The 24,242-nt window shown below is 38.1% G+C and overlaps 1 protein-coding gene across 1 annotated transcript; it reads right to left on the bottom strand.

The window, feature by feature from the left end:
* Positions 1–6,508: 6,508 nt before the first annotated feature.
* On the bottom strand, positions 6,509–22,198 carry LOC148017141 (TCP-1/cpn60 chaperonin family protein). Its single transcript, XM_087662676.1, has 14 exons — positions 21,975–22,198; positions 21,559–21,816; positions 11,314–11,439; positions 11,001–11,204; positions 10,715–10,884; positions 10,112–10,247; positions 8,475–8,591; positions 8,287–8,406; positions 8,027–8,125; positions 7,837–7,926; positions 7,584–7,671; positions 7,280–7,368; positions 7,118–7,192; positions 6,509–6,995 (listed from the first exon to the last, which is right to left on the bottom strand). Exons 1-14 carry the CDS (start codon positions 21,987–21,989, stop codon positions 6,900–6,902), a joined length of 1,683 nt encoding a protein of 560 aa, XP_087518802.1. The 5' UTR covers positions 21,990–22,198; the 3' UTR covers positions 6,509–6,899.
* Between the last annotated feature and the right edge of the window lie 2,044 nt (positions 22,199–24,242).

Here is a 24,242-nt window from a genome sequence, read left to right as displayed (position 1 = left end):
CTCTCTAAAATTTTATACCCTCTTTCTTTCCACATCTTAACTTGATGATCTAATATAATTATATAAATATTATTTTAATCATTATAAAATTTACATTGACAATGAGTGAGAGAGGATGCATGTTGGACATGAATATATTATATATTCTAGATAATTTAATATGTTATCATATAAATGATTATATAATGTAGTTATAATATTATAAACAGTGATAATCTATTATATTTATATTAATATAATTTTAATAATTCTAAAAATCATTATTATTACCTCGATGAAGAGAGAGAAAGAAAGAGAAAGAGGGAGAACATAGCTTGGATGTGAATATATTATATATTTTAGATAATTAAATATATTATTATATAAATGATTATATAATGTAATTATAATACTATATATTATGTGATGCAATTTTAATAATTATATGAGATAATTATAATACATGTAACTATCATAATATAACATAATTATTATAGTTGATAATTCAATGTGTACATATATAATATTGAATGTAATTACGATTTGTGTGTGTGTGTGTGTGTGGAGAGAGAGAGAGAGAGAGAGAGAGAGAGAGAGAGAGAGAGAGAGAGAGATTAATAATATAATATTATAGGTTCATATATATATAATAACATACATTTATAAAAATAGAGAGAGAGGTGTGGGGAGATGGCATTGGCAAATGTGAAAAAGTAGTGGAGTGATGGTGAAGTGAAGAGTGGTGGAGTGGTGGGGTTCAAGGGGTGGTGGACGGGTGCCAAGGAAGAGCGATGCACATGCACACACACACACACACGCACAAAAAGACTTGCATACACAAACCAACAACTCCAAGGGGGGTACCTTGAATGGCACACTGGAGGATCTTGAACTATGCGCAGACATGTCAAGTATGTTGATCTGCATGATATTTTGTGGCGAGCGGGAGGTGAGTACATATGATAGGCAGGTCACAGTCCTCATGGGCAAGTCACTTGGTCAAAGAGCACGTGTGTGATGGCACATGGCACTCCCAGCCATCGTCACCTAAGGAGGGCATGGAGAGCTACCACGTGCCCCCCCAGCCCCCTTAATATTAATATAGATATTAATACGTAATTATGTTATTATAGAATTATCATATACTAATGCACAATATATTATATACATGGTAATATTAACATGTAATATACTAATATATTAATATATTATATACATATTAAATTAAATTTGATACATATATATACATTAATATACATCACATATGTTATCACATAACACACACACACACACACACACACACACACACCCCCCACATGGCCCCGAGCATGTGGGCACAACTCATGAGGGTAGCTGGGACCAAGTAAAGTGTAACTTCAAGCAAGGTACGCAAGTAGGGTAGGACACTTGGGTGGGCAACCAAGAGCATGACGTGTGCGGAAGGGTCTCCACATACACTACGTGGCACCCCCACCTACTACCTACTATATATGTATATACATATATACTAACACATTATATATTAGAATACTACATATTTTATATAATAGTATACATATTATAATAACATATTAAATTGATATATGTAGTAAATATTATAATATACCTATTACATAATTAATGTGCTATATTAACATATTATATAATATTGATGAACTACACACACACACACACACACACGAAGTGGTGGAGAGAATCGCAAAGTCATTCATGCCCGACCCCTCATCTTATAGGTACCACTCCCCTTCAACATTGTGACCTATTTTGCCTATGGGATTAACCTTCTTTCACATTTTTTTTTCTCCAGAATGGAGTGGTCGGTGCCTTCATGAGGGAGGCTTGGAGTGACATGTGTTCCCCCCCCCCCCCCCCCCCAACTCCAACCCTTTAATTAATAATGTAAAGATATTCTTATTTTCACTTTAAATAATTCCCCGATGCATTGAATTGGTCAAAGGTGGCATACAATGGGCATTCTTGCATTAAAGCTCCTCCACATTCTTTGATTGTAAAGCTTTTTGTAGAGTGTTATCATCTTCAAGGTTTAAATTTGATGGCTATCATGCCTTTTTTTGGCTACTTTGTCATGCCTATCATTTTTCATTTGTATTGTTGTAACATATCTAGATTTCTAGATACAAGCTTAATTCAAATAAATGGAAGATACTACAAACAATTTGGTTCTCACATGAAATATTGGACATGTCATCAAATTTAGGCCTTCATCGTTTTGATCCAGAAGGCAGTTTCTAATGTGTGTTTCATAGTTCTTTTTGCATGAGAATGATATTTGAACCTAGATATTCGAGCCCTAGGCAAATCACTTGTTAAAATAGTTTTTGAATAGCATTCCATGCCTTTATGAAACCTTACTTCCAAAGTTGTAATTTATATTCTCTAGTTCTTTTTTTCCTAGGTATTTGAACCCAAGCTAAATTACTAGTTAGAATAGTTTTATAATAGCATTCCATTTCCTTATGAAACCTTACTTTTGACTTCGTAAATGTTACCCTCTTGTTTACCCCAAAAAAAAGAAAAAAAGAACACTACAAACTTGAAATCAAGCATAGGCTCATGCCTTTGAAGTGGTCAACCTAGCAATGTCATCTTTTGTTTTTGCATACAAATATTTATCCATGTATATGCATTGCCAACTTGGATAGAACTAGTGAATCACATGAAAGTTGGTATTTTGGTTACTCTTCATGGTATCATTCCAATCGAAGCCATTCCTTCCAAAACTTAATTTGGTTTCTAGCCTATATAACTCTAAACATCATTGGTGATCTTCATCATCTAGTTCTTGTTTTGTTTATTCATGCCATCCATGAGGGAGGCCTTCAAAATATGTGTGGAATGCAATTTGCTATGTAGTTTCATTAATTACTAAATAAATAGTTTCTACCATACCTTGCTTATCTTTATCCTTCCTTGTTTTACTAGTTTGCTTCATTAACATTGATTGGTTGAGAAGGGATGTGATTAAGTCTCTTTATAAGAAATTTTTGAAAGATATCATCATGAACAAGATTTACATTGGCGCACCACATGATCAAAAGAAGTATTCATTTCCTAAAAGATGGAGGTTGTCAAATCAAGATCAAAGGTTATTACAAGAAACTATCAATTGTTTAATTCACAAAGTCAAACTTGAATAAGGCAATAATCTTATTAGTTGCACTTATTTTCTCTTTTCTAGAATCTATTTAGTATGTTCTTCTTTGAGGCATCCTTTGCCCATATCTTGGATAATCACCTGGCTTTGCATGCCTTCCTTTTCACATGCAACCTCAAAGTTAGCTTTAAAAAGGTCAATCCTCCCAATACCACTTACTAGATTATGATCACATCATATAGTAAGGGGTCAAATGTGGCCCATCAAAATGAACCATCCCCTAAAAGCTTTTTGGGGAGAACTAGATCTAGCAAGCCTTTACAGGACCTCATATGATCCATAAGGGGAAAGATTTTGGGGAGAATCAATCTAGCAAGTCTTTCTGGAGAATTAGATATAGCAAGTCTTTACAAAAACTCATATGAACAATTAGAGAGAAAGTGTAGACAAATAGTCTTACGTGCTTTGACTAGGAAAGAATTTGCAATATGCAATCATAAAAGTTGCTTATTAAGGGTTGGGTATTAGTAGGGAATATGAAAAGGTGCAGATAGCATAAAGGCATCAATTGGAATCCAAAATAGCGTAAAAGAAATATAAATGCATCAAATTATTTGAAGGCCTTACCAACCACCTCAAGTATGGTGAGTGCTTCAAATTCCAGGAATTGTTAGGTTTTCCTAAGTCTACCCACTACTTTATGTAAACAACTTATATAAATATATATGGCCAAAATCTCAAGTTCTATTTAATTTGTGGCCTCTTCAAACATTGAACTCAATTACAACATTAAACTCCATTACATGAGAGAAGCATGAACAACCATATAGGGATTTAGGAGTTTACCCTACAAATATATAAATCCTTAATATATCATGGACTTTTTCCATTGTGAACAATGCATCTTCTTCAACTTGAGTTGTATGTTCTCTTCTCTTCTATCATGAGCATTACTAATAAGTGGTGAAAATTGAGTACTAGATGTTGGGAATTTCCATCTCATTCCCCTTCTTGTTCCTCTCTCTGATTTCCATAGTGCTCACAAGAGAGTGGTGTTGAGGATTTCCACAAAAGGACCATTGTCTTTGCAAATTACTCATGCTAAAAGGAAGAAGAGCTTTAAGACGAGTTCATATTTTGTGTTTTCATTCTTGAGCATGTCGAGCTTATACTCCAAAGTTCACATTTTGTGTTTTCATTCTCAAGCATGTCGAGCTTATACTCCAGACGCAAAGTGAGAACCAAGCCTCATCAGGTTTAGAGATTGATTGTTTGATGTGCTCCACTCTCAATTCCCAAAATTGGAGCATGGATGTATATAATCTCAGGAACTCCAAGTCTTTATACTCTATTGAATGACTTCACTTGCTTAAGTAGGGGAGGAGACTATTGGTGGAGGCAAGCAAGGTGGAGTTGCATTTTGGTTCCTTGGTTAATACATGGAGTTAAAGAGAGAATCATCAAAAGGATTTCAATGGAACCAAGTTTGAAAAGTAGAATATGCAAAATTGAGGCCCAATGGGCAAACTAGGCTCAAGCCAAAATCTTTCCATAATTGTAGATAGAGTACTAGAAGGATTTGAAATGGTTTTAAATAGATTTGATGCATACAGATAAGATGACAACTATTTCCCATTTTTATTTTCACTTCAAATAGTTCTTTGATGCATTGGAATGGTAAATGATGGTGCATATAGTTGGCAATCTTGCATTAAAACTCTTTAATATTCTTTGAAAGTAAATTTTTTTGTCAAAAACTATCATTTTCAAGACTTAAATTGCATGGCTATCAATGCTTTTTTATGTGTGTCTATCACTTCTCATTGAGACTATGTGCAACATGTGTAGATTTCTACATAGTCTAAGGCTTAGTTCAAATCAATGAAAGGTAGTACAACGAACTTGGTACATCTCTTCAAATTTAGGATTCGATCATTCCATTTTAGAGTGTGAGAACAAGTGACCCACACAAAAAGAGAGATCCATGTAAAAAAAGCCAATATTTTATATACACCCACACTTTATTATTTGTTGGGCATGAGGCTAGTTTTGCACTGTCAAGCAAAGTTCCCTACCATTTAAGGGATTGCACTTCCAACCAAGATCAAGAAGCTCAAGCAAAAAGATGAAAAAAGACAAAAACTTAGTTTTAAAATATGCATGGGATGTTTGACAATGGCCATTTCATCATCCACTATTCAAATAGAAACTTAACTTTTGCAAGTTAAGGAGCATCTAGGATGTTAAAATGTCTCACAAAATTGAGGTAGCCTCAAAATAAGAAAGAGCTGGAGAGACGCAAAAGGAAAGCATATTGCTTTCAAAAAAAGGCCACCATGATCATCTAATTTGGAAATAGATGAGTACAACCCCACTAGCACTGGCATGACTCTATACCAATCTGCTCATATTGTTGTTACTGAGAAGCCTCTAGCAAAATAGAGGTGGCCTGGAAGAGAGAGAGAGAGAGAAGGATACTAGTGTTTGCAAGAGGCAACAAAGACGTTTGGGACTTCCGTTTGTGCTACGTTCACAAACAATAACACGACATGAAGCATAGATAAGAGGGCAAGGTGAAAATTTCAACCTTTAACATCAACTTTACAAATACAAGGGCGTGCAACACCACTAGCATTTGCAAGACTCGATGACCATCTCCTCAGAGACTTGTTATTGCGGAGTAGTGTACCTCTCTAACCTGAATAATAGAAGCTCGCATTCCACTCCAGAGTTTTGTCAAACCCTGGACTTGGGGGCCCAAGACATCATTGTCACGATATCCTACAGCATTTGTAACAGGGTGCAGAGTTTTGGAGATACGTATGATCCTTGCTTGCACTTAGAGCGAATAAGTGGATCAAATAGCAGGGCGCATAGAGTCGTGATGATGCATGATTCTCCCTCCCACTCCATCACAGAAAAGAATTGGATTCCATGGCTCCCCAAGAATTTCCGCAGACGTTGCACAGATACAGCAAGTGCTTCTTAATAGCACAATTGAGCTCTGATCAAAGACAACACTATTAGCAAGTAGACTAGAGATGAAAGAAACAAATGGGAAGTGCTTTGAAGAAAGAGCTACAGATGCTTGCAAGGGCCTAGTGAGAAGTCAGGTGATCTAGTGAGAAGTCAGGTGATAAGCTCCTTAGTTGCCTGTCTATTGTTACTTGGTTTTAAAAGGGCTCCCCACAAACACCAACTATTAATAGCCGCACCTAGGAAAGTACCCCATACTTGGAGATAAAAAGCCCATCCCGTCTTTAGTAGACGATCATTATGTTATGTATCTCATTCAACATGCTACCTTGGCACTTCAATGTCAGACACACAGTATTAGAGTGCTGTATCTTATGCAAGCTTCCTAAGGCAGAAGCCCAAAGAAAAATTAACCACAGCATCTGCTCAATACAAGTTATGTTATAGCAAGTCCAGGAGAAAGTAAATACCTCAACTAGGCCTTCAATAGGGCCTGAAATAAATCTTTTAGTGTGAGTAAAACTTGCAATACAAGAACACTGCACCTCCAACATTTTTCTTTAGTCAAGTATATTTCATCAGAAGTCAAAATTCAACCGTTCATAGGGTCTCAAAGCTGCTTGGCCCATTCATACAAGTTGAAGTAAACAACGTCAAAGCAAGTTCCCCACATGTTAGGAGGTTGCTAATTTCCTAATCTGCAAAACTTCAGCACAACCTTTATCCACCTGAGCCTTCCGATTAATGAAATATCAGATGATCAGAGATTAGCTTCACCCATAAACTGCTCAGAGTCAAGTATGGAATGGAGAAACACAAGCATAAGAACCTATCTCCTCCTCATGCCACGACCTCTCCCTCTAAAGCCACCCCGTCCTCTTCCAGCCATGGCATTTGCAGCACCTTCCCCTTGTGCACTCTCCGACTGCAGAAGTTCGACTATGAGCAACATCTTTCTGAAAACACTAGCTATTCTTTGCAAAAAAGCACTTCAACTTCCACACATCACTCAGATACACAATGAGATGTGTTCCTTTATTCACATACCTTTGGATTTTTAATGGTCTCATCCACACTTAAAATTAAGCAAGCAGCCTCTGTGGCTGCATTTATCGCATTAATCTGCAGAAAGAAAATAGACAAACAAAAATCAGCACATTGCAAGGGGAATACACAACATTTCAAGACCTTGTTAAGCTTTTGGCTCACCTTGACAACCGAGGGTTCCCATACAAAATTGGCATAAGTGTCAACAATGCCACCGGTATTGATGTCAACACCGAAAAGAGACCCTTCCCCTGAAACCAAACATTAAATAAGGCAATCTAACACAAAGCAAGCCCGACTGTTATCTGCAGTTTACATATTAAAATCCATTAAAAATTCAGCTTGTCGTAGACAACTGAATTATTAATGGATTATCCAAAACTTCATACGAAGTGTAGACAGCTGAAATACTTATGAAGAATCCAAAACTTCACACAGGTAACTGCAGCATGAAGAAATAATGAACCTGATGCAACTGCATGCTTCTGCCTCAACTTGTTCAAAACATCTGTTGCATCAAAACCAGCATTATCACAAAGCTGCCGGGGAATAACCTGAAAGAAAAGCCTATCTTAGAATCTCGTAAGCACCATACATCATAACATGAACTGAGCTCCTGCACATTGAGAGGTCCACATCCCCAACTAGTACCAACCAAAATAGAGCACCACTGTTATCATACTTCCATCCTAGCTTTGAGCAAAAAAGTAAGTTCATACTTCCAATGCTTTTGCATATGAATTGATGAATAGCTGTGACTTCCCGGCAATAGTCCTAGCATGCTGTCTCAAATATCTACTAAGCTCCATCTGGACAATGTAAGAATATTCATGTTATACTGGTTGAACTCATTTGTCCACTTCACGAGGAAAAGGTACTATGACAACTGATCAAGGAATTTGTTCATACATCAACAGCACCACCCCCTGCAACAACTGCAGAATTCTTCAGGGCCCTCCTCACAATCATGATGGCATCATGGAGACTACGTTCAGCCTCCTCAATAAACTGCAGCAATAGACGAGGCATTGTAGTTACACCATGTTTTTCATAAATGCTGATTACAAACAGTTGTCAGATTTTTTAAGAGACAAGATTCCTAGCTTTCTCAACAAAAACCACTCCTGAAAATAATTTATTGGTCTCAAATGAAAACAGTGAATACCAACCTGATCAGCACCACCACGAAGCACGATTGTGGCTGTTTCACCAGATGGACATCCACTGAAAATGTTGAAACGCTCATTTCCCACCTGCTTCTCCTCAAAAACCTCACATTGTCCAAGAACCTGCAATACAAACATCAGTAGCCATTGCATTGGGAATTAAGTAGCAGCCATTGTCTTCAGAATCTCACCTCAGGAAGAATATTGTTGACGCTCGTCTGCACTGATGCCCCTGTTGCACTGGCTACTCGTTGCAGATCTTCTTCTGTCACACGTCCAGCACAAAAAATATCTCTATCTGCAAAATACTGGTGAATATCTCATCTCATTCAGTATTCACAGCCCTTATTTTGCTGATATTAAATTAATCTATTAAAGTCTTTCTGATCTTGCATCCAACAAGGGGTGCTCAGAGAACCCTCTGTACAAAAAAATAACCGGCTGAAAGCACTGAAAACAAAGCATACATGACTCTTAGAGAACATTTTATAAAAATGAACTAGTTTATGCAAATGATTGATATCCCTTTCAGAAACACCTGAAAACAAGGCATAGACAATATAGGTAGTATATAACAATTGTAACGTCCCTTTGGACTTGGTATGTATGGCCTTCAGAGAGGATAAAGCTGAGAAATGACATTATGCTTGAATTCTCTCTCACCAAATTGAGTGGGAAAACATTTTCGGCTAGATTACTTTGTCAAATCATCGTAATTCAAGCACACTAAAAGAGGTCAGAGAAGCCTTCCATTGGCTACAACATCTATCCTCCATATTCTTACAGATCACTTAACTACATTCCAAAGGCTGATCAGCCTATGAGAGAACTACCAGTGACAGACACCCTAGATTTCAACAATGATTTGAGGACTCAAAAGAGTCGGACATCTTCATCCTCCAATGTTCAGTGTAGAGAGGCACATGGGAAACATCAAAACTAGGAGCTCATGGTTGGTGCATCTGAACGATTGAAACATCTATGGATGTTAGTCTTAGAAGGCTTTGAAGACTCAAAATAAATTTGCATTCCAGCTTGGCTTGCATTGGAGCCTTTGTTTTCTTTTGTTCACACCTCTTTATCACATTACCAGGCAGTTCTTCATTCACCTGCTCTTCTCTCCTTTTGAATAGCTTCTTGCACTCATAGATGGAACCCATCAAGGCCTCCAATATAACTGGACTCTTGGCTCCTCCTCCAGTAAATGTAGCTACCTGCTCAACTGGAAATGCTGATCATAGTGCCAATTCTGAGAAAAGTCACGAAACCTATGTAAGATGGGAGGCAATTTGTCAACGACGAATGCGCACATAGGATAACGCCAATAAGAGATTCAATCATTGTTCTACCAAATTGTCACTCTGGTCCTTCACCTATGTGATAAATCAGATGGTTCACACCTTTCCATCAAGGACAAGTCCATACAAGTGACTTTCAAGACCGATGACCCTAGCAGGTCTCTTCTTTTCAAATTGTCTTTGTATGTCCTCCAAGCCTCAGCAGATATCTCCATGAGATTCAGCATAAAAATAAAGAAGTATGTAATATATTTGCTCAAAACCACTAGGTATAAGTTGTAGACAGCCCAACTCATGCACCACAATATGAAGCATGTTGCTCATTTTAGGTCTTTCTCTACAGAGGTGTTCATAGTGCTAAGGGGACTCTCTTAGCTCTTATGAATGCCCGCCCTCTCAAGCTTCAGCTGCTTCCCAATGCAGAAAACCAAAAAAACAAAGTTGGGCAAACTACAATGTCCAAATCCTTTTTAAAAAACAAGTTCCGAATTTAAAAGCAGGTATTCAGCTTGGCAATGAATGACATTGACCTGTGTACCAAGGTCCCCAATCGCAAGTCTGGATAGAACAATTTTAGCTCCACTTTTGACACATTTGTCTAGCTTATCATAAATAATGTTCCATTCCGCATCGACAATTGACTGATATTGAGTAGGATCTGATAACCTGAAATAATCCAACAATTTTGATTAGCAACCTTGGCTTCATTGATATAATCATTTAATTCGTCTCAAAATCAAATTGCTACTGTCATAAATAGTGGAGAGGAGCAGTGTTCCATCACAATAACTAATTAAATGACTTGATTTCCTCCGAAACCAAATGGCTACTGTCATGGATAGTGGACAGGTGCAGCTAACATCAACAACAAATATAGAAAGTGGCAAAGCCCCATATGAAACTCTATTATTATTTTGAGTTGTATGGCATCGTACATTTTGTATTTAGTGTTTGGCAAACTTCTTGTTTTATGGCCACTGCTCAATATGGATACCAGTTAGACAAATAACTTGTTTTATGGCTTAGGACAAAAAGAAACTTTCATGTATGGGATGTATGGCATTGCTAGCTGCGTGAGCAACAGACACTATATCATATAATACTCTGTTGAATAACTAGCCATTCAGAATTACCTGACTTCAGCATTTTCCTTCTCTGACTTGAGCTCTAACTCCACATTCAACAAAAGTATCTTAGGATTCAAAAATTTCTTGGGTTGTTGTTCAAATCCAGCATAAGAAAAAGTCTTCTTGAATGCAACGCCCTTGACCAAAAAGGAGTCACGCATTGTACCTCCTGGTACCTGTCAGGTGGAGAAATGCAGTTTAAGGTATTTAGGCTGTATAAAGCTACTTTTTCTAATACCATTGAAGCTCAAAGATGAGTTAAAGCTGAGATGCAACGAATGACACTGATCACCTTTTTTATTCCTATCATATTGAGGCGATCATCTTGGCCAAGAGAGGTCACAGCATCAACAACAATCTTGGCAAAAAATTCCTTCTCTCCTCCTATCAACTTTGAGGACAAAGTTGTTGCTGCACACTTCTCCAAAAGAGTCTTCTTCTCATCCAAACTCTTCCTTTCTATGCTGATGGCAAGTTCTTTTATCTTTGTGATAGCCTGCATAAGGTTATTCCTTTTGAGTAATGCAAACTCTCAAAAAGAATAGCTGCAAAGCACTACAAAACTACAATAAAGCCCAATTATTATTTAGGATAAAATGGCACACCAGATTGGCTGCAGTGCGAAAACTCCGAATAAGATTCTGTGGATGAACTCCTTCTTCAATGAAGGGCTTGGCTTCTTTCAAAAACTCGCCGGCTAGAAGAACTACTGTTGTAGTGCCATCTCCTACCTGAAAATTTAAGTGTAAAGTAAATGCATAACAAACGGCCAGATCCATATTTTTTAGGTGAAACCTTTACAGTAGACTTCTAAGATGCAAGAAGTACTTAAGTAGTAACTTGTATCTTTCTTCAAGCATATGTTTAACAGGTACAATGCTTAGCTCTTATAGTTTCAGCAAAGACAAAGAAATGTCAGAGGAACTGAAAACATGTTTTATATCAAGCTAATGTCACTACTTTTGACTTTGCTTCAAAGCTCACCATGGCTGTCGAAACAGGAAGCATAATCAGTTTCAACAAGTCCTACAGCCTCAGCTTAGCACAACTGACTATGTAGGCATCTGACAATTATAATAATACGCACTTTTCCAACAAGACAAAAACTGGATGTCATTTTAGAGCAAACATCAATGTTAAGTGAAGAAAATTATGCATTGGAGTACATAAAGGAGACCCAGTTATGCTGTTGTTTGGACCAAACATGAATTTTAGAATGTAACAAAGGTAACTCCAAGCACCATGTTTGACAGAAACTTAAAGGACAGTTGGCCTTACTCAGAGCATGATACAAATAGAGCAAGCAATGCACAGGAAGATCTATCCTACAGTCAGCTAGATTTTTAATGGAATGATTCTAGAGAAAACATTGTAAAAGAATCATTTACTTTCCTGCACAGCTTCTGATCCCAATATGCCCAAGGGACTCTTTGATTGTGGTCACCACCAGCCAGATGCAGTTCTTTTGTTGGGCAAGTTCATTATCAACCATGAAACATAGAAGCTGTGATATTTTGCCAGGGCCTCATTGACCCTCTCTGGCCTCTTTGTAGCTTACATGTTTACAAATTAGTCACTGTATCCACACCATGCACAAGCCTCATACACTATCCAGCACTCTCCTACACTCTGTATCTACGAAGCACATCTCTGCACAATCCAGGACAAACCAACCATTGAACACAATCGATGGTCTCGCACAGCCATGAACGCACTCATGGTTGCACTCCCAAACCTCCTGCTCATGCTCACACCGTCCAACACCCAGAGTCTCACCAGAGATGATATTGATCAGGCCAGATTCCAACCATTGCTGCAGGGTAATGTTTTGACCCAGGATGTTGATCCCTGATCCTTGATGACAACAAAGATGAACACAGCCCGATCACAATTGAAATAGCTGATCAATTTTAGATAGCCTAACAATATTAAAAAGATGGCATAGCATGAAGAAGCTACCAATTCAATGTTTCAACACTTGACGTTTTTCACAATGTCATCAACCAGCAATCAGAAAGCACAGTCGATGCTTGACCATTTTGCAATCCTACACATAATCTGCTGCTCAAATGATTTCTACATATCCCATCTCTGCACACAAGACCTATCTAGTATCTCCTCACCATGGAATTGCCATCATCTGACAAGATGCACAAATGAGCCCTAGGTCCCTTCTATATTGCCATGAACAAGTTCAAACTACAAAACCCTTTCACTAACCCTAAGTGCCATAAGTGTGTACACACTACACACCCTTCTAGCATTTAAGACATGTTCAAACTGAGACAGACATCTCCAACATTGACTTCTAAGGGTCGCTAGATGTGAACACATCCTAAAAGCCAGAATGCTCTAGTAGTGTGAACATGCTTACAGTGCTTTAGGGCTAGCTAAAGAGTTATATAGTGTGAACACGTCCACAGCACTTTAGGTTTTGCATGACTAAGCTCAAGGGACCCATGGCTTATTTGCACATGTTCATGCAATGCACTATCAGACTCAAACCCCAAGCAATCTACCTGTACACCTATATAGAAGTGGGTTGGTGGTATGTGGTGCCAGCTCTTGTGATAGAGGCTTAACTTGTTTGCTCCTATGCTTAAGGGTGAGCTCATACAGGCTCTATGGTTGGGGCATGAACATAATGTCCACTTTCTTATATTTGTTTATGCGCTAGGATGGCTTCTCTCATACGATGTGTAGGATGGATTTTGGTTGGCCATTACAGCTATCCTCAACTATGCTACATATGTTTCACTCCACAAACATGGATCTAACCTTTTAAAGAAGACCACGAGACTCTAGCCATCAAAGTAAAATTTAGACTTTACCAAAATGCCTTTCCTCCAAAAGTGCCATGGTTCTTGAGCACCTATCAATGCCATCATAAGTGTTCACCATAACTAGATTACCAACAATAGCACCCAAACATGACGAATGAGCAATTGTTGTGCTTGCACTAATAAAACCTTAGATCCCATCCATGTGACATCGAGAACTTAATGGCACAAAGAAGCTTCTAAACCTTAAAAGTTAAACCACCTACTTGAAACTATCCACTAGGTAACCACATTTACACCCTATCAAGGTTTGCTTTGAAAATATGTGAAACCTACCTTTGAAAGCCAATGAACATAAACTAACTTGCACACATCAAATAAACCTAAAGCTTCACTATAAATGAGAGCTAGAATGCTCTTGCACAGTAAACATTACATAGTAGACCCCAAAGGTCAATGCCCCTTATGACATTTCTATGTCACCATCCAAAGCTTACATGAATAGCAAGTGATCTGCTATCACAAACCAACACTCTCTCAATGCCAATAATTTCCATGTGCCTCGCTCTTTAATCAGCCCAAACTTGTCTCTAATGCGGTTTTCTTGGTTGCTCGGGCCAACTTTGACCAAACATGCAACAAATCCATCCAGTTACACTCTAATAACTACAATGCATGAGAATACCTATTGTCCTTGGTCCAATTGACCAACTAAAGTGACCTTGGAGAATCCACAATTGTCACTGCTACACATTGCAAACAATGTCTAATAATTTTTTGATTGCAAACTAATACAGCCTGATGTACGAAGCCTTAGCCATGTTCATGCACCAATACCTAAAAATTTTCATTGCAAACTAATACAACCTGAAGTACGAAGCCTTAGCCCTGTTCATGCATCGATACCAATGCTTAGTCCTAACTTTTGCACACCCAATGCACTGTAGACCAAGTAAATTCAAACTAGCAATACTAGCATAACAAACCAACATTCAATTCATGCCTGAAACCAGAGAGCAATTGCTCCAATCCCCACCATATACATTTCAATAGGTCCTAACTTGCATTTTTCTAATTTTTCGATGCATCTCCCAAAACAAAGGATTGCAAACTCATTTCCAATAATTACATGCTCAATTACTGCCCAAGCTATGCAATGACATTAGTACATTACAAAAGGACTACAATTAATAGTTGCTCTGAATTAACTAACATAGACCGATTTTTCAGTAATTTGGTGCGATGCAACTAATCCACACATGCTCAATGGCCCTATCACCCTTGTTGATTCACTCCAATCAACCCTAGGACTTTCCAAGTACCCAAGCACTCTATTACCTTCATTGCTAGACTAAAACCAACTTTGAACTTTCCAAAAGTCCATCTGTAAAGTTCAGCCTGTCCAAAGCCTAGAAAACACAACCAATCACATGCTCAAATTCATGAATCAAATTCTCCAAAGGTCATTCATAGTTCCTATTCAATCCCACAGATTTTCTCTAACAGAGAGAGAGATTTCTCGCAATAGAACTGGGATAAAATCACTTTCTTCACAACATTGTTATCAACATAGTACATAAAGCTCAAAATCTCATAGAAGAAAGACTCTCAACCTAGTACTACAATAGCCATAGCGTGCCCAAACGCAAGTAAGGTTATAAAGATATCCAATGGGTTCCTTGTGCTAGCTTTTGCAAGTGGAAGGTGTTTGCTAAAATGCAAATATCTTTCAAAGTTCAAAGTATAGAAGCTGACCACAATGACAAGTTTTGCTCTAATGTTTTTTCTATGTTTTGCAAGGATCATGGCATTCAGTTCGAATATTCTCATCTGAACTCACCATCAGAGAATGGTATGGTGGAGCATACCAATCAAACCATGCATGAGATAGCATGATCGATGTAAGAGCATCAAAGTCTAGCTTGCTCCCTTTGAGGTGAGGTGGTTGCTACAACAGTGCATATCCACAACAGGTCTCTGACTTCCACATTGCAAGACATAATTCCATATGAGCCTTTCTTGGGGAAGAAGCCTTCTATATCTCATTTTTACATCTTTGGGTGTGATGCTTATGTCCATGTGAACAAGAAAAAACAAGACAACAAACTTCACCTGAAGTTAAAGAAACTTATCTTTATAGGTTACAACATGGCCACCAAGGGTTTCAAGCTCTACAACCTGTCCACATGAAAGATTAATGTGAGTTGAGATGTTATCTTTGATGAGGCTTCAACCTCTAATGATCGACGATGCTTCTTATGTAAGTGGTTCTTCATCATCGACGACTGACTCCCTCCTTTCCCCCCCCCCCCCCCCCAAAAAAAAACCATCAACTACACCCTTCCTTCTTGGTTACCTATTAGCACCCCTTCTTCATCTTCAACTCCTCCCACTCCATCCCCTCCTCACCCTTCTATTCCTCTTCCACCCTTGACCGCTCCTATTCCCCCTTTATCGAGTGTTTCTACTCTTTCCCCATCCCCTCATGTGTCTAATGGGGGACTTGAGAAGTTTGAGGATCCCTCTTCTTCTTATGAGGGGGATCTACATCTACCTATAGAGGGGGAGTTCCTTTCCCAAACAAGTGTATTACAAGTATCGGAGGTCTCTTGGCCTCCCCCACAGGAGGATAAACCTATCACCATCCCTAGGTGGTATCAACAGTTAATGGAGGATGCAAGTGTTACTTTCTTGGGACCCCTTCAAGCTCACATAGATCAACCAAGATACAAGTCCATCTGGATAGTTCACTTTGTGTGAACTACTCTTATGGCACAAATTCTTCAAGATCATGAGCCTACTACAATTGACGAGATTCTTGCACAAGATGTGGGTATCATACTATACAAGAGAAGCTTGATGCAATTGAGTGTAATCAAACTTGGGAGTTGGTCCTGTATCCACAAAAGCAAAAGGTGATTTAGTGTAATCAAACTTGGGAGTTGATTCCATGTCTACAGATTGCAAAAGACCCTCTATCGCCTAAAGCAAGCTCCTAAGGCTTGGTACGATAGGAGTCTTCTTACATAGTGGCTTCCATCATTCAAACCATGACCCCAAGGTTGTGAGTGACAAGAGTCTATTGGTCATCTTAAATGTGGATGACTTGATTATCACCGAGAGTGACTCAAAAGAGATTGATTGGACTCATAAGACCTCAACAACAAGAGTTTGAAATGACAAACTTTAGCACCCTTCACTTCTTCCTTGGTCTAGAGATCTATCACATGGCGCAAGGCATTTTCATCTCCCAACACAAATATATCTCCGAGCTTCTTTCGAAGTTTGATATAGCAAGTGTCAACCTATTTCTTGCCCCATGGACCTTAAGTCTGAGTTGGTTACTACTAGAGATCCCCTTCTTAATGCTATTAAGTACAGGTGTCTTGTTGGATCATTAGTCTGGCCTATCCATACTAGGCTAAACATAGCTTTTGTGGTGGCATTGTTGTCTTCTTTCATGAAGACTCCTAATGAAGGTCATTAGCAAGCTACTATATGCGTATTTCACTACTTATAAGGGGCTCAATCTTACAAGATCATGTATGGAGAGAGGGCTACTCTTGCCAAATAGAGTGACTTAAATTGGATAGGTCATGTGGACTTGAAATGCTCCACTACAGGTTCAGCTTTCACCCTCATCTAGAGGGCTATCTCATGGAGCAGTAAGAAACAACCTACCATGGCCTTATCTTCTACAGAGACCAATCATCATCACTTTATTCCACAACTTCAAGAGACAATTTGGCTTTATCACCAATTGACAAAGATTGGCTTTTCATAGACCAGACCCACACAGCTATGCATAGAAAAACATAGTGTCTTAGCTTTGGCAAAGAACCCTATGTCTCATGCTTGCACGAAGCACATCAAGGTTTAGTACCACTTTATTTAAGAGCAAATTGTGGATTCTAAGTTAGCAATGGCCTATTGTCCCACAACGAACAATACAACGGATCTCTTTACAAAGCCTCTTTCACAAGCTTCTATGCTTCATCGCGTGAGATTGTTGGATCTTCAAACACTCCTAACATCTAAGAGGGAATATTAACCTACCATTTTATTTTGGTCGTTTTCGACTCCAAGTTGTAAGCTCTGTCAAAGTCTAACAAAGATATTGGAGCTCTAGCTATCATTTCCACTTAGTTTAGTGTGCACTTCCTTTATCTACCAAGTATTTGTCAATCAATGCAGCCCCTACAACCCCTTTAGGCTGTTATTTACGCAATTTTCCCAAGCCACATCAACATTTTGTTCAGTGTTGTTTATGCAGTCAAACAACATCCAATACAGCTGGACTGAATTTTTTTTGCCTATTTAGGCAAGTCCGCCACTTTTAATGAAATTTGGCTATTTATAGTCCCAAATGGCGGCACTATGTCATTCATCTTATGTCTTTTGCAAGTGTTGTTGACTACACACTCCATCACCATCTCCATCTCTGATGCTGTCATTATCTTTGAGCCGGATCCAATGCCCTCACTGATACTTGGGCTACATGTAGAGACTGGTCAGCCCATCATTCTATTCAACATTCTTTCCGGATTCAGTGCAAACTTCTCTGTTATTTCTGCTATCTTCTCTCTTCTTTTCTCTCCGTGTTCTTATTCCTTTTCTATTACACACAATTTCAGCTTTAGAGCTTCTTGAAAGTGAAAAGAAAAATTTCAAATATATAGATGTGAGGCTTAGGCATTCAAAAGTGAAAAGTGGAGACTACAAATGACAATTGTTGATAAAAATGAGCAATGTAGGAACATTTGTCACTTTCAAAATAACACGTCTTATTCTAGATACAACATGTCAATTTTCTAGAGCAACAAGTTTCTAAATCTTCTACTCTATAAATCTCTCGAACGGGTAAGAATTTGAAATACTATTTGAAGAAAAAATTATTCCTTGCAAACTTTTCAAACCTTTGATGTGAATAGAAGTTTTGGAGAGCTTATTTGTATAGGTTCACTGGTTCATTATTTCTCTCTTTAATCATGAGCATTTGGTTTTGCCTTTTGAAACCACTCATTATGCAGGCTTTTAGTCAATGTGACCATCCAAGTAAAAAAGTCTAAGTCATCTACACTTTTTGGTCAATATGACAATTTAACTACGCTTTTAGTCCTTTAAGCATCTCGTCCATGACAGTTCAATTGTAATACAAGAGTGTTCTATCAAATTAATTTAAATCATTGACCCAATACATCTTCATTGAAACCAACCCTCCTTTCAAAAAGAGCAGTAATGACTTAATTATTCAAGCAAGAAATAAAATTCACATAACTAAAGTGCAAATATTACCACTTAATCTTGAACATTAGATACCTTGTTGGCCCCAAAATTGCCACCCCTTGCAAAAATTCCTTAGCTTATATTGAAATTTGTTGGAGTACATTGAGATTGCTTCAATCTCCTTTACTAATCTAAATGCCACTTGCTGTCATAAATTATCTATAAAGCCTTCAATCTAATTTGCCCCTTGATCTAACAAGGGATTAGCCTTCACCTTGCTCCTTGTATAACAATTTCAATCCCAAATTCAATGTGGATTGATTGACTCTTGAAATTCTCTAAAATCCCCATATTTCAATTGTCGAATTTCATATATTGGGCCCTAATTTCATATCACTCTTTCCAAGTTGGATGATAAACCCTAATTTCTACTATAAATTAGAGTTTACTAGTAGAAATCCTTCAATGTCACCCTCCTATGATTGAATTTTGATTGGAATCTTTTGATGGAAAGCTATGAATTAGTTGAAAAAAAAGAGAGAAAACTAGAGAGAGAAATTTCACAATTTCATCACAAAAATTGATTGAAATTTAACGTCGCCCCCTTATAAATGGCTGATTGGCTGCAACCCACCATCACTAGGTGCCCCACATGCAATCACCTGCACTTATGAGTCCCAAATTGTTGTCACCTGCCTACAGACAACCTATATGGGTTGTCTCTTACCTCCTATGGCCTTTTAATCAGTTGAGAGCAGCTCTTTAATAGCCTCTAATGGCTGGGTTGATCACCAATGGCTGGAAAATCGCAACATCAACTCCCTCTCCTTCTCTCCTAACCTCCACAATGCCTCTAATAGCCTTTTCCTCACTTGCATTGGTAAGTAAGGCCAAAAGTAACAATCTTCTAAATGCATTTTTCAACAATTTTAAGCCCAACTAAGCTAATTTTTTGAATATTAATTCCAAGAATGATTTAATTATTAATTCTTGCTTTAAAAAATAACTATGCTGGCCAACAATTAAATTGCCTAAGCCAATTCGTCATCCAAGAAATCCTGAGTATTTATTAGCCCTTGAACTCACATTAACTAATAATAAATACCCGGTTTTCAATTGTCACCATTGACATTAAGTAATTGGTTCTAAAAGAGATTAATTTTGGATTTAAATGACATTCACACTAGCGCTCACTTACTTGAACCCATGTTAAAAAATAAAAAATTCCAAATTCATGCAAAATTGGGTTGAAGCCCTATATGAATCAAAACTTAAAGGCTACTATTTATGTGGACTAAAAAGCCTCATGGAATTAACTAAGCTAGACCCAACCCATCCAATGATGTGACTCATAATATGAAAAAGCAAGTCCAAAACTCAACACCTTATGATGGGTTTCAACACTAAGTACTAGAGTACAAATGATAGAGGAACACTACTCATTACATAAATTTTTCTTGTGAAGTGTTTTTCTCCACGTGTATAAGAATTATGAATATTTTCTAAACTTTTAATAAACATGAAGATCAAGTTTCCAACAAAATGACCAAGTAGAGAACTTGATTTACAATACTGTCGAGAACTAGGACTACAAAAAATGGAAAACCATTGCATTTCCCACATGGTGGTTGTTTCAAAATAATGCAACTTTTTTCGTTTTTGAGCACTCAAATTACTACGCATAGAAATAGAGTTGTCAGAACTCTTGAATGTTTAACATTATTGCATGTGCAAAATCGTCACAATTCTTTGATTATAAAAGTTGACCCTTCAATATGATATCTTTTGGACTTTGCCTATTTGCAAAAGAAAATGTTGATTGGGTATTAAAAGCCACAAAAGTCAAAAGCAATACCAAAGAAGAAAAGGTTTCACTACTAGCTTGTCCAAAGTTCATCCCCATCTACTGCTCTAGATGATTTCAAAACTCTCATTGGCTGCCCAAGGTTTACAATTCCTACCCAAACAACCTAAGCCTACTACTCTAGATGATTCCAAAACTATTATTGGCTGCCCAAGAGTCCATGATTCCTACCCAAACAACCTAATATAAGTTAGCACACTATTCTAACAGTATCGAAATCAATTTCACCCAGATAGCTTCTTTTTGTGTTTAACATTCAACATCCCTAGAAAGCACTATAAGCTGTCCAAGGCCAGAATTATTTCTAGAGATTGCAATGTTCTTAATAGGCTCAAAAGAGCTTTGTTCAAAGGTGTGTATAATAAATTTACATCTGATTTGAAGATCACATCCAGAATTTGATATCAACTTGGGATGAACATTGGCAGCAACCTAATAAGTGCAAGTTGGCAAGGAGCGACCTCGTGGAGTTTCCATTTCACAGGACAGACAACATTTGAGAACTTGCCCTTGAGAGATCTAATAGCCCATAAGTTGAGGAGCAAAAGGGAAATTTCGACTTAAGACGGAACTTCCGTCTCCTTAGCTAGTTGCCAGGACAAAGGCTTGAAAAGGTGATAATCGAGAGCAGGTCTGGGAATCAAAATCTTATCTACATCTATGTGGCAATATACCTGAAAACCCCTTCCATGATCTAGGTAACAATAACCATAATGATCGTCAATCTTTGGGGGAAAAAACCATAATGATCACCAATGTGTATCCTTCCTTGATTTTTGGAGAACTGTCCCAGGAATCTGGGACATAAGTTGGGATTCACAAGCATTTCAATCAAGTTGCCAACATGGTGATAATGTTGTATCTGTGTACTTAGAATGCTGTAATGTTGTGTCTCTGTACTTAGAATGCACTTTACTTCAAAATAAGAAACATCGGTAAGTGAAACAAGCCAAATTTCAATATACTATTGCGGGCCATACCTCTGCATCTTGAGACTTGGCTATATCCACAAGAATTTTCGCAGCAGGATGGACGATGTCGAGAAGCTTCATGATGGTGGCTCCATCGTTGGAGATAGTGGTGGACTTCTCATCATGTATGAGCTTGTCCATGCCCCGAGGTCCCAGGGTAGTCCTGACAGCATCAACAACAGCGGTACAGGCATTGATGTTGCTGATCAGCTGAGCCTTCCCTTGAGATGTATCTGTGCCTTCTTTCAGCAATATGATTTGAGGTTGCTGCAAGCCAAAAGGCATGGAGGATGGTGAACGGGCGTAAAACTCATGGAATGATGACAGAACGGACTGATGGAGCAAAAGCCTGATTGCAAAACTGAGCAAAAACGACAACTTGGACGTGCCAAAGCTGAGAGCGGGCAGGGATAGGGCCGACGTACCAGCATTGACGCCATGGGAGTCCGATCGCTCTCTCTTTATGTCTCCTTCTTTTCTTCTTCTTCTTCTTCTTCTTCTTCTTCTTCTTCTTCTGTGATGGTGGTGCTGCTGCTGCTACTGATGCTGCTGCTTCTTCTTCTTCCTCCTCTCCTCGACGGGGTTGCAGCAAAGAACCCGAAGTTTTTTGGTGGGAATTCTAAGTCACTGTGGAAGTGACCTAGACTCTTCTTTGACACAATAACATTTCTTTTCAAACTCTTTGGGGGCTGTTCCCACCAGGGTTCCCTGCACAAAATGGTTTTCATTGGCCTTTTGTTTCAGGAAGGAGGTCTCATTGATAGGTCTTTGCATTTCAAATATCACTTAAAATATTTTTTATCTAGTACACTTGGTTCTTTTATTGATGGAGAGCGAGAAAGAGACTAAATGGCACGATGGTTTCCACTCGAGAACCCTACATGGAATTTGTTTTGATTGAAAACCTTTAAGAAATCTGAAAAGTCAAAACCATGCATGTATCTCCTGAAACGATTTCCAAGTTTCAATGAAAACTTTGGAAACTGGTTTCAAAAACTACCTCAAGGGAACTGCTCCTTTGTTTTTATGCCCAAATGATCATATGCAAGCTTCTTACTCTTAAGCATAGGTCCTTTATTAGCCTTGCCCTTAAGCTTGTATTGCTATATAAGGGTGGTTACACACTAAGTGATAGATGCACAACCCTTGCCCAAAGTGTAAGCATGCATTTTTTTAAAGTAGACATAGATATAGGTGCAGTACCTTTACACATCCAAAGGGTACTTTCATCAAAAGTAGAAAACAATAAACACCTAACTTTCTTTATTAGTTTTATGTGTAAAAAGTGCAACCTTGTCCAACGCTTTGTAAATTAGGAAAGGAAACTCCTCCTTTTTGAGAAGTCGGGAGTGAGTTTACTAGTTTAGCACGTGTATAATAGGTCATGTCCCTTCTAATATATGAAGAAGAGGAACAAACACCTAGTAGCTAAATAAGCACTTTGATTGGTTAATAATTTGCAAAATGGGCATCCTTAGTGTGTAACCAAGCTTAAGGTTAGGCTGGATGTGGATTAGTCTCAACAATCAGTCTCTCTCCTTGTAACAATCTTTCTAAAAAAAGCTTAATAATTAAAAAGCTTTATAAAGCTTTTAGTTCTATCCCATACTTTCTCTTTCTCTCTCTCTTCCCCTCAATCCCTCTAACTTCTCACTTTCTCCCTCACTCTTTATATATATAGGACCGAGGCAATTACTACTATTGTACACTTGATAAACAAATCCCCATGCATTGCTATTGGTTGTTAGGTTGTAAAGGAGATATGGCTTGGAAAGCAAAGGTATGGCTTACAAAACCTCGTCATATATTCATTTGTGTGTCTTTGGATATGAGGCTTTTTACTATGTTCCCGAGGACAAATGTAATAAGCTAGATCTTAAATTAGTGAAATGCATATTTTTTTGTTATGGGCATGTAGGTGAGATAGGCTATCATCTAGGCGATCCATAGGCTAGGAAGGCCATTCGTAGCCATGATGTTATTTTCCATGAGGAGAAGATACATAAGTAGCCTAAGTAGATAGTTGAGATACACAAGGTGATATTTTAGGAGGAGCCTCATGTTACCATATAGCTAGCTAATGTTCTAGTGGCCCATGTTCATGATGTGGATAAGAAGTATAGGCCCCATAAGTTATTTTGAGATAGTCTTCTAGATATAGATGTCAGCGTGATCAATTTGAGCCTTTCGTGGACTATCTTATAGTGATAGATTTTGGTGAGTTCCTTACTTATGAGAAGGCCATGCATAGAGGTGATAGTTACTCTTAGGAGAGAGACATGCAATAATAATATGACTCCTTATAGAAAAAACATACATGGGATTTGGTTTCTTTGCCCAATGGAAAACATGCATTACAACACAAATGGGTGTACAAGTTGAAGAGTATCCCTAGACACCCCAAGCTAGCATATAAGGCAAGATTGGTTGGCTAAGTCTTTCAAGTAGGAGCTTGGTGTTGACTTTGATGACGTTTTTTCTCCTATAGTTAAGGTGACTACCCTACACTTAATATTGGCCTTGTTTGCTTAGTTAGATCTAGATCTCTATTAGATGGATGTTTAGATGCCTTTATTACATGGAGATTTGCATGATGAGATTTATATGTAGTAGCCTAAGGGCTTTTAGGAAAATGGTAGGTAACACCTAGTATGCAAGTTGAGAAAGAGCCATTATGGTCTTGAACAAGTACC

This window comes from Lygodium microphyllum, chromosome 22, assembly GCF_053477565.2.
Source record: "Lygodium microphyllum isolate KBCC chromosome 22, Lygodium_microphyllum_v1.1.10, whole genome shotgun sequence".
In the NCBI taxonomy this organism is placed as follows: Eukaryota; Viridiplantae; Streptophyta; class Polypodiopsida; order Schizaeales; family Lygodiaceae; genus Lygodium; species Lygodium microphyllum.
Note: the sequence above shows the minus strand (reverse complement) of the source record. Positions and strands in the feature narration are given on the sequence as shown.

Excerpts from the sequence above, each read along its gene's own strand:
- LOC148017141 (XM_087662676.1), bottom strand. Across the intron at positions 8,592-10,111 it reads TTGGGGACCTTGGTACACAG|TATTTTGCAGATAGAGATAT; the intron begins GTCAATGTCATT and ends GATATTCACCAG. Across the intron at positions 8,407-8,474 it reads TCAACAATATTCTTCCTGAG|GTTCTTGGACAATGTGAGGT; the intron begins GTGAGATTCTGA and ends TTTGTATTGCAG.